Genomic DNA, 11,982 nt, shown 5'->3' with positions numbered 1-11,982 from the left:
TACATGAATGAAACTAATGTAAATGTACATACAGTATCACATATCCCAGAGAACACCAAATGCCTTATGGGACTGAAAAAGCAGAATATTTTAAATGATGTATTCATACATATTTTAGAAACACATTTAATGGACATGTGAGGCTTGATCTTTGATATGGGGGACTGTAGCTAATTAACAATGTCGAAGCAGCAGAATCGGAAGAGTTTACAAGAAGTTATTATGAAACATCTGTAGCTTTAGAACTCTAACTCTACATAAACGATACTTATTTGGTAAATACCAATTGGTCAATCAAACCATTTAACCCATAGGAAGCCATGGGATTTAAATTGTGCTCTTTTCTAAAACACATTTTTCTTTTGGTGCTTATTCATGTTTGTGTTTGAAACTTAGATTAGGATGAAAAAAATTCACTTACATAAAGAGTGCTATACTCAGATAACTGAAAAAAGCAGCCACAGATACATGAGAAGCATCACTCACTAATATTTGTTCACATGTGTGGATGTGTATATGTGTATCACATACTAATAAGTATGCTCATAAGAAATATATTAATTTTGTGTTGCATATTTATATTGTCCATTCCTTTTCTTTCTTTTGCTTAAAAAAATGTACCCTTTTACATTTGTGCAAGAGCCTGGGAACTGAAACAGTAAATTTGTTTGTGTACTGTACATAAATAGAATGTGCCCTATATTATCTCCCAATTTGTTCGTGCCGTGCAGCTGGGAGTGTTTTTAGATCGAAGCGAGAAAAAACTGTATAGATTTTTCCAGAAATAATGTAAAGGTTTTGAAAGGAAAAGAAAATGATCTTCTAGCCATTTTGGACAGATGCCTGCAGTCTTGTTTAAAGATCTTTCAGATTCCAGTCAGAATCCTTACTCTCTGAAGTTAAAGTAGGCAGTGCACAGACTTCTTTCTTTAGCAGACAAGTTGATTATAAAAAAGGACTTAATTACATCTATACTTAGAATTAAGATTGACTTATTGACATTTCTTTCTGTATATTTCTAGATATATTTACAATCCAATATAGCATTTATCATAAAACTGTTCATGAAAATGTGTGCGACAACCCCAAGTTCAAAATACACTCTCTTAGAAAATGACATGGAGGGGAGATGTAAGTATTAAGATGTGAAATAAGGCATGTTGATTAAGTCTAAAAGATCTCAAAATGTTTCCAATGTCATGCTGTTCATTTTGATACACGTTAGGAAGGCAGTGACTTTACTATATAGTATAATGTCTACTTTTCCGTACTGAATATGCCTTATTTGCGGAGGACATTAGAAGAAGGCTCAACAGCAGAAACGTTTATTCTTTTACTTTAAAGCATGGAATTGACTTTTACTTGTTCCTTATTTGTGGTGCCAGCATGGTGTACTTAAGCTTCTTGAGTCCGGATCAGAGCCATTGTAAGTCATCATTTAGGCCATTTTGCCTCCTGGGACAAAGACACAAAACGTACTGGCTGAGCCACTGAACACAGAATGGGCTCTGCATAACACAGAGAATGGACAATTCAGTGAGTCAGTTGAGTGTTTTCACTGACAATAAAACCAAATACAGCTACACTCCATTTGAGTCAGGCTTCTTTAAGTGAGTAGTGATTCAAGGCAAATGAAACTTTGTTTTCTTCACATTCATTGGTGGGGTGCTGGTTTTCTTACAAATGTTAAATAACAGCCCAAGGTTGTACAACCATATTTGCACCATGAGGAATGTATAATGAAGAATAACGTTAACCATGAAGCAAGGCTGTTTAGATACCCAGTGCTATAATACAGTAGCTTCCTCCATTGCGTTAATCCATCTGCAAGACATGTTTAAAATAAAACATTTTAGTTGACGTACAGTATGTAATACAGAATGAACAGTGAATATTTTTTATAATCTTATGCAGTTATATTTGCAGTTAAGAATACATAAGACAGCCATGCAATCCGGAACTTAGTTATAACCACACTAAGAGATAAGATGTAAAGACACAAATTGCTCCCATTCTTACTAGGAGAAATATATTCAGAGAACAAAAAGTGTTAAATTTAGAATCCTATTTTTATAAACCAACATGAACACAACTTGCTGTTCAAAAAGACTTGCATTAAAAGGCATTTAGAATTTAGATTAATTAAAGGAAAGAGTAAGGGAGCTAGATAAAATAATAAATAATAAAATAAACAAATGCTGAGCTGACCTCTGTGCTGTGTATGAGTCCTCCGCTTTAAATGTGTAATACAAGGTTTTCTTGTGGTACAGCTGAAACATCATGGTTGCCTCAGCTCCTTCAGCTTTCTCTGGCTGTTTCACTGTGAAGCCCAGAAGAGGCAGACTTTCAGATGCCACTTTATCCTGTAGAGTAGAGAGAGGTGTTAATCTCGGAACACCTTCCCCATTCTTTACTGAAGGCACAGTGGCACTGTGCAATACGTTTTGAACTGAAAGGGAAATTGTAAGTCTCTGTGGAAAATATCCTTGGAGGGCCCAGAACTAATCAACACTTTCACCCACCTGACCCACCTCACTTGGCTGACAAATCATGACTGGAAGGTGGGTCAAAATTTGAGGTTCATTCAGGCCTACATCTTGGAGGCTGTAGCAACCACACTGGCTGCTATACTTCAATTCCACTCCAGTGGGACCACTCTTGTTTTTTTTTAAATAATTAAAAGAAGTCACAGATGAAGTGACTGATATTCGGTTTTACAAAATGAAGCTGGGAAAGTTAAAGGGGAACTGCAATGCTATTTTTATATTTCGGTTAGAAAGAATCAGCATTGATGACTGCATTTCAAATCAGTAAAAGTAAAATGTACATGGTAACTTGTAGAACCTCCAATTTACATCACAAAATAGAAAGTGCATGTACAGAGCCATGTTCTGTGATTCAGAGCAAGGCAACATCCCATGATGTACTGTATTGTGGCCTACTTACATTGTAAAGAAGCAGGCTTGTGAATACACACTGTACAGTATATTTTAATCCAATAGAAATATTGCTTTTGATTTTGAGACGTTTTGCCGACAAATACTTCTTACTTGTTAACTCTGCACACAGATCACGTTGGAACATTTCTGAGGTGAAATGTCTGCTGCACAACCTGCACTTATTCACTCGTATATCGCATTACATTAGTCGTTACGGTGACTACTGAACAGGAAGGGCCGCATCATGTTGCAATTCTTCATGGGAACTCTAATGCCAAGTTTGCAACAGCATGGCAACTTAACAGTACTTTCACAAAATTCACAATTTTGTGATTAATTCCAAATCTGTACATTGATTCATAACGTCAAAGAATTTATTTTGTTACCGAGATTTGATAACCGGTCTGAGAACCTGGGACTACAGTTCTCCACTAATGAATTGCTCTTCTATTAATCTCTCAGAGCATAGTGGGCAAATGCATTTCTTTCAAGAATCATCAGGATTGTGACTTTCAGGGTCAGATTGTTGATCAAACTACAGGTGAGGAAAGATGAGAGACCGCTCCCTCACCTCACTGGCTGAGAATGTGTAGAGCACTTTGTCTTTGATGAGGAAAAACAGCTTCTTCCAGGTCCGCTTGCTTCTCTTGCAGCGATGCAGAGAGCCACTCATCGACGATCCCTCTGCTGAAGCTGCCACCTGCAAACACAGAGGAGACCCCACATGTGAAACACAACAATTTTAAGAAGGTAAGTGTAAACATAAGAAGAAACTAGAAATAACTTAACACATAAGTACAAGCATACACAAACATAAGAGAGAACATAGGTGTGAACATAAGGAGGAGCACTAGAAATAACATGAGAAAGAACATAAGATGATAGATGGAAGGAACAAAAGTATGGATATAAGAAGAAGCATTAGAAATCAAGTTAAAATATAAGAAGAACATAGAAAATCCCACTAGAAAGAATTGTAAATGAAAGTCATTTGTAAGATATGGTTTTATTAACTAATTGAGCTGAAGATCCCATTTTGTTAAAGATCCAACTGGCTGCGATACATGGCTAGGAAGCTAGATCCAGATTCCCACAATTTTTTATGTAAAGGGAAAAAAACAGTATCGTACTCCATCCCCCTTCTTCCAGCTTAGGGAAATCTTTTAAAACTCATCTTAACTGCTATAAATTACATGTACAAGAAATGTAATTTAGGACACGGATATACAGTATTATTCTGGTATCAGTCAAGGCTCCATGTCCATTGTAACTTATCTGAATAAAAGTATTTAAAACTGAAGATGTGTGTATATACAGTATATGATATACAGAACAAACAAAAGCTTATTTGATGGCTTTAAAATTGCCAGCAAAGCAACATCTGAAATAAGCCTTTGAATTTGTCACCCTCTTGTGATGGAAGGCAGCATGGCCATAATTATTCATGTTAATGTTTTTTTAGTCTTAGTATTTGGAATGATGGAGTCATATTATTCACCATTTTAAAATCAGTAAAAATAGGGCTGTATGAAAAATCAAAGAAACATAACTTAAGAAAGAAAATAATGAATGAAAACGTGCTAACTGCTCACATCAATCACTGGGTCTAATGAATATAACATATGAAAAGGAAAAAAAGAAAGCATTTGACCCATCTAGCTCATTTGGTAATTAGTAGCAAATCGATCCTAAGATCTCATTTTGCCGTTTCTTGAAAGAAACCAGAGTATCGGCTACAATCGGGTCCATGGATAGCACAGTGAAACTATTATTCAAACTGGGTTTTGAATCGGTGTGAAAGGTAGAGGTTATTGTGTGACTTTCTACAATGTATCACCATTTAGTTAACCCTTATATGGCATTTCACCTGAGTGATAGCAGAGATGCTATTATTCAATCATTTTAGTGCTTTGAGGGGGCTGACAAAAAGCCCAAACTCCTTTGCAAAATGGATGGATGATGCTTTAGGATTCTTTAGCTTCTAAAAGAGCCAATGCAAGCATGGTAGGTTGGAGGAATGGATGAATACACAAAGATGATGTACAAGAACAGATTCTTGTACATCATCTTAATGTATTTGTGAGTGGTTATTTTGTGTGCTTGTCTGATAAAGAAGAACGATACTGTACATTATTTCCCTCTTGTAGACTCCGCTGACCTATTGTTTTATCTGGAGGGGAACAGTGTGGCTCGTATCTGTGCTTCTAAAACTCAGAGGGAGTTTATCCAGTTGATAACGGTGTGGTTTTTACCTGAGTAAGGGCAGAGGAAGATTTTCTGTTCTTCCACAGAATCGGGGGGTGGATATTTTGAAAGACAGCTGAGAGCGGTCGTCCAGACAATCTGTTTGACTGGTGACTGGAGTTCTCTCCTGCTCCGGGACAGACTCCACCTGTCAATGGGAGAAGCTGTTTTACAGCCTTCACACAATCTAACAGTTTCACTCTGCTTTCAGCCGATTCATAAAACTGGCAGATTTTCTTGACTAAACAAATCCTTTGAAGCAGATGATTCAGAACTAGTTCAGGTTAAATTATTATTTTGAAAAAAAGCTTAGAAAATATGACCTGGATTTTTAACAGTTTTGCTTGACATTGCACCTCTTAAAAACGTAAAAAGAAATTCTCACGGAATATTGGCAGAAGTCCGCAATTTGAGTTTGAGTTAAATACATATTTAGAAATACAATTACTATTTCTGAATTAAATGTAATTAAAAGAAACCTGTATTAGAAAAATTCAAAGTCAAACTGGTATCGACTGCTTTTAAGTTTTATGGTGTGATATACTATGTATAGGAAAACAAGATAACAAGTACTGTACGTATATAGGAAAACAAGATCCAAAAACTGAAAGGTCTTCTTTGAGAAAGAAGATCAGAGTTCAACAACATTGTTCTTGAGCTACAATCTTCAGTGGGTATCTTCAAAGGTCAACTTTATTCTGAGCAAATTCAGAGCATAAATCATTTGGAACCAAAATAAAATACAGTACATGCTTGATGACAAGTTGGTTCATATTTATATGTGCAAATTCACAAGATCAGAGGTGAGGAGGAAGCAGTCCTATGGCATCCCTTTTATAGTTTTTGTGTATAGATCACATTGAGTGCATTCAGGTTCTCGTGCTGATGACTATCAAGTTGAATGGGTGACACTATACCTCGTTTCTTCAGCTCAGCATAGCAGCGGTCACACACTTTGGCAACCCTGTCTTTGAGGTACTTGAGAGGGTACTTGTTTCTGGAGCAGGCTCGACACACAATCTGCACCAACCAGCCAGGGCGCCACAGCAGAAAAAGACAGGGGGAAAAAAGATAAAACGAAATAGGAGAATGTAAACATACTTTAATTTTGCAGGCAAAATCACAGTTTCTGGTCTACTGCAGTCATTCTAAATTTGATCAATTCTATCTTGGTTACCAAGCAACTGGAATGTGTAAATCTGTAAAAATAAATCTGTAAAAACAGAAAGTTTTTTCAGAACTAATTGAAGATCTGAGCTATTTCCCTAATCAGACTTAGTAATGCCCCTATGCTTTTGAGATATTATTATTATTTAAATTTATGTTTTCAAACCCATAATTTCATTCTGAATATGGAACTGAAGGGTGTCACACTGATGTATTGGTACACTGTTACATCAGTTACATTGACACTAAGAACCAATTTAATTAGTATATTTTTTTCCCTGCTGATATAATAATGCTCTTTTTGTTTCTACATCAGTAAAGTCTTCCTATCATTATCAACATCATCCCTTTCAATAATCGCTTATCCAGTTCAGGGTCACAGTGGCCTGGAGCCTAACTGAGGAATACGTAGACGACTTCCTATCATTTTCATGCGGAAAATCTCTTTAGAGTGGCCATGATGCTTTCCTCGAGGAATGATAATTAAAGGTGATTTCTGTGCAGAAGATAGCGTCCAGAAGATTTCTTTCCTTATCTTTCCATGCAGCATGCCAGCCTGCCTCCTCCCTCTGCACTCCTGCAGCTGTAGGTCTTGCTCACAGGTTTCAAACCCATGTTTCAGATCCATGTCTCACACCACAAGTCTGCGGTGTCATTTAAATGCCATGCAGGAACTACAGGTAAGATGGATTTCCCATACTGCCACATAAGCCTGCTTTATAAAAGGTCCATGAGCCAACAACATCTATGTCATTTTCTCCCATTCCGGCCACCTGAACTCAGGATGGCATTCCTAATCAGCTGCCTGGCTCAGTGTAGAAGGACGGTCTGATCTAGGTAGTGTCTAGAAAGGGCCTGGAGTATCTGGCTTTTGTTCCAGCAATTAACCAATTAGATATACTGTACATCTCATTAAACATATACATTAGGAATGTATATATACTGTATATAAAACATTATTTATAGTATAATTCCTATAATGATTTAAGAATGAATAATTTAATTATCTGATTTAGGATATATAAGGATTTAAAGTTTTTAAATAATTGATTATACTAAAGATTCACTTCATTAAAGTTACTGTTGGCTATAATTCTCCTCAGTGCCTGATTAGAAGTATAACAATTATGCAGCTGATAAAATATTTAGACTAACTATGTAACTCTGAACAGGGGTGAAATAAAATCCAGAAGACACTAGGCTGTTCTGGAATTGAGACTGAGACCCTTGCACTAGCAGCTGTTGGCCTTTCATGCCTTTTATTTAGTGCTGGGCTCAATGTTATTTCACCAAGGACTGGATGCAGGAGAGCCCCAGATGTACTGTCCTGTTTGGAGACTGAATTTAGTTTTATTGTTTAGTGCCAGTCAGCTCTTACAAATTTCTTCTGAACGAGAGAATCTCAAATATATTTCTAACAAACAATCAGAAATATAAATGCCTTGTTTTAACAGATGGTATTATCAGCTAGAAAAACATTTTATCCAATTGCTCACTGAAACCATTACATTTCAAAGTTTGCAAGGTACTGTGTAAATCCAAAACACTTCTCCAGTTTTCAACACTGTATCAACTCTACCACCCAAGGAGGGAATAGCGATGCTTTTGATCCTGTAAAATGTAGGTATGTCAACATCATGAGGTATGATGGAAAATGTACAGCAGATGGGTAATCTCTGTGTTGACTATGAGAACAACTCCTAATGCTAATCCTTTGTTATAGCATGCAAGTAGATCATACCCAAAGAAGGAGACTTAACAAACACTGCAGGAGCAGTACAGGAAATTAAAAAAAAAAACTTAGACAAAAGTTGGCACATGACACTTAGTGTAGATCATGACAGAGCGCTAAATGCTCAGAGGAAATGTGAGATGAAAAACTGAGCTATGAAAAAGCCTGAGGTTTTGTTTCTCTGAAGTTACAATGGCACCAGGCTCCCCGTGTCTGAAGTGGACACTGACCTTTCCACAGGCATGGCAGTGATGTCGCCGCAGTGTGAGGGAGAAATCAGAGGCACAATTCATGCACATCATCACATGCGACACAGGCACCAGGGTGGGAGCTTTCTCACCTAAAGACATCCATAGCTTCTCTCTGGCCTGGAAAGAAATCTTGTCTCAGAGGGACAATGACACTGAACACCATGCAACACTGTATGCTTTTAAGTCGAGTCAAATCAATGTGCTGACAATACGAGCAAATGTAAGACTAAATGTACCAGATTTAACAGGCAGGTTATCTCTTGAGTGCATAAGAACACATACTCACCTCGCAGCTGTTTGAGCTTGAGAAAGTGCCCTGACCTTTGGAGTGGTCTGAAATGGCTCGGCTCAAAGCATGGTACCAGTCTTCTCTTTCACCACAAGAACTGTAATGGAGCATACACAGACATCGGAATTAAAGGACTTTAAATATGATGACTGTTTTTCCTGCTAAATTGGGATCATATAAGATTATATAAGTACAAAAAAAGACTCAAATTAGCACGAGAAAGACCAAAATGTTAAACATTAGGAGTATGATTTTTCATAGTTATAACATCATTTTGGATAGACGTATTTTAGCATGGGAAAAATATGGTAGCAGTCATACAAATAATCTAGTGTAGCCTGCCTGCCTGAGTCTACAGTCTCAGAAAAAAGCTGTTTGTAGCTTTCAGGCATAAAAGGTAATGATCCCCTAAATTGTAAAAAGAATCGGCAAATGCACAAGCATTTAGAAGCATTTAAACTCAGTCTTGTGTGCGTATTGAAGTGAGGCATCAAAGACTAACGGATTTTACTATTAATACATCACTCCAGAGCCAAATTTTCTCATGTGCTGTTTCTTCTGAAAGCAGTCCCTGTTTTGGGATTGAGGATGGAGGCATTTTCATAATGCTTGAACCCAGTATTGCTCGTATATATTCATACTGCTGGGTGGACTGGCGCTAGAACAGTATGGCATCTTGCTCAAGGGTACATACATCAGCATTAACAGAAGGGACCAATCACATGGCTATCCCATTAGGATTATGAATCCTCATGTCACTACTATGCTGTGCCTTAATTAGCTCTGCTGGCATTGCTTGTTTTTAGGACAAACAATATTCAGTAGAATATACATAAATATCATTTGAAAATAAGAATTTAAATAATGGAAGTGAAGCTGATATACAGTATATAAGCTACACATGAAAATACCTCTTTTCTTTTCAAGCCTAGATACAGTATACAGTATTTCAGTTGGAAACTAAAGTACAGTAGGCCCAGAGCTTTAAATCCCTTTAGTCTTGTGAATTTCTCAGATCTGTACCAGAGGAAATCATTTCCTTTGACCATGTAGTGTCTCAGAGAAAGTCTTGTGAGAACCTACCTTGCTGACAATGTGATAGAACAATTGTTGCTTTCAATCTTCAGGGCGTTGTGCACATTCTCTATTATGGGTTTGCTGACCTGAAATGAAAAATGCCATTCTGAGTCCACAGCTCTTTTGTAGGTCCAGGTTTTACATACAGTATGTTTTAATTAAAGACAATAAACACTAATCAATTGTCTGAAACAAAATGTCCAACAAAACTCTTACGTTGAAATATTGGCTAAATATTGTGATGCAATTACAGTATAAAAGAACAATTTAGTCATAGAGAGAGATAGATTAGAGAGGTCATTTTACCCAGTGATACAGGAAACCGCTCATAAAACAGCACAAGGAGCTGAGTGAGATGTGAGATACATAAAATAGTAAAATCCCATGCACAGCTTGTTGTCATCACATATAAGTATATGAACATTACTTGTAGACAAGGGTGGAAAGGTAAAGGGGCAGAAAACCCAAAAGTAAGAAAAAAAGTATTAGGAATACATGAAAGCTTGTGAATTCTTGGTTGAATGCTAAACAAGTTGCTTGACTTTCTAAGTCCAGCGAGTTTGGAATGACTGGACAGTACTGCACCTGAGAGACAGTCCTACCCTTTGCAGCAGAAAATAAATGATCCTAGAGTTTAATTGGTTTTAATAAAGTCTACTCAATTGGCAGCTATGAAGCCTAAGCCCCTGGATTCAAATATATTGTAAAAGACCTCTATGGAAAAGCTTGATATAAAAATAATATTACAGTTAGGTACAGCAAAACTACCAAATACAAGCTATAAGTTTTATAATCTCCTATCATAAAGTTTTCTATATCTCTGATTGTAAGCTCATTTTGCTTTATGTTTTATCAGCTCACCTTCATTTCAGTCAAAGAAAGGGTGTTTTTCAGCCTGTACTTCCCATCCTGCTGTGGGTAGGTATACAGCATAACATCATTCATCTATTAAAACAAAAAATACAAAAAGCATTTTTTTTTTACAAACACGCTTGCAAGAATAAAGTACAGGAGACGCTAAGTGAAGATCCCAGGAAAAGAATCGGTTTGTGATTAATGAAGGTATTCTGCCACTAGATGTCAGTAAAAGTTTGGAAAACACATCGAGGGGGGAAAAACATTTTCCAATTTCAGTTATAAAGTACAGTAAGCATCAGTAATTTCCATCTGAACAGGCAGACTTAGAAATGCGTTAAAGAAATAATGGGCTCTGTCATTGCTGGTTCTTCACAAAGTTCGAAGGTTTATTTCTCTACAAAAACACCCCCAATATTTTTTTACATTTTATTGTTAAAGCGGGAGTGAATACATTTTAACTTTGTGTTTGGTTGGGAGATTGCCATTGAATTTTGCTTACACAATGCGAACTAATAATAACTATTATGTCTTGCCTTGGACTCTGTACCCAACATATCTGACAGCTTATTATAATTCTGTTGTTTTATCACTTAATGACTTATCAGTGGATCAGAAGTAACTTACATATGGTCTATATATTTCCAAAGTGGATAAATGTGTATTTTGGAATACTAGAATACTTTCTTTTTAACAAGTTCTTACTCTTAATGAAGCCTTCATTAATAGTAAGAAATACTTTATTTTTATTTCAAGGTACAGGGGGATAGATAAATGCATTTGTTAAATCAAACTTCAAGGAAAAGTAAGGTACAATCGCCGAAAAAGTGGAAAATGGCATGATAAATCCAGTAGGATAAACCTTCACAAGGCAAGTAAATCAATTGTGTGATGATGAAATCTTTAGCAAGGGAAAGGGAACATGTATTGAATATATAACCCAGACTTTTGTCAAGAAGTGAATTCTTGTGAGGGCCTAATTTTTTCCTAACATTTAAAATACTTTATATTTTCTTTCTATAAAATGTTATTGGAAAAGGCTCTGTTGTCCTCAGACTTAGGGGTAAAATGTCCACCCAAACTTACCTAATTGAGTCTCTATTCAATCTAAGAGAGGTACCTTCCAATTCCTCAATATCTCTCAATCCCAAGAAGGGCACGAGAGTCAAACTTGAAAGGACAGAATAATGAGATGGTAGTAGAGATGGTGTGCCTAGCTCCCTTCCTTATGAGAACAAGGTTTTGATCCCTGAGGTGGACATTTTAAAAGATGGCACACCTGCCCTGCATGTCTATGGGAAATAGGAAGAAACCAGATAAGGAAAACTCAAGCAAATAAAGGGGGAAACTCTCTTTTGTAAACTCCACACAGATAGGTGCCTGGACTTGAACCCCAAGTGAATGGTCTCACAGTGAGACAGCAGTGCT

General features: G+C 36.7%; 1 protein-coding gene across 1 annotated transcript in view; it reads right to left on the bottom strand.

The window, feature by feature from the left end:
- Positions 1 to 354: 354 nt before the first annotated feature.
- fgd5b (FYVE, RhoGEF and PH domain containing 5b) overlaps positions 355 to 11,982 on the bottom strand; it is a 69,037-nt gene continuing 57,409 nt past the window's right edge. The window contains exons 13-21 of the mRNA XM_088917372.1: positions 10,561 to 10,644; positions 9,706 to 9,785; positions 8,620 to 8,719; positions 8,313 to 8,450; positions 6,101 to 6,203; positions 5,192 to 5,331; positions 3,511 to 3,639; positions 2,209 to 2,363; positions 355 to 1,824 (exon numbers count right to left, since the gene is read on the bottom strand). Coding sequence (XP_088773498.1) covers positions 1,788 to 1,824; positions 2,209 to 2,363; positions 3,511 to 3,639; positions 5,192 to 5,331; positions 6,101 to 6,203; positions 8,313 to 8,450; positions 8,620 to 8,719; positions 9,706 to 9,785; positions 10,561 to 10,644 — 966 coding nt within the window. The 3' untranslated portion in view covers positions 355 to 1,787. The remainder of the gene's footprint in view (positions 1,825 to 2,208; positions 2,364 to 3,510; positions 3,640 to 5,191; positions 5,332 to 6,100; positions 6,204 to 8,312; positions 8,451 to 8,619; positions 8,720 to 9,705; positions 9,786 to 10,560; positions 10,645 to 11,982) is intronic.

This window comes from Atractosteus spatula, chromosome 5, assembly GCF_055471065.1.
Source record: "Atractosteus spatula isolate fAtrSpa1 chromosome 5, fAtrSpa1.hap1, whole genome shotgun sequence".
Lineage (NCBI taxonomy): Eukaryota > Metazoa > Chordata > Actinopteri > Semionotiformes > Lepisosteidae > Atractosteus > Atractosteus spatula.
This window is presented reverse-complemented; position numbering and strand designations above follow the sequence as displayed.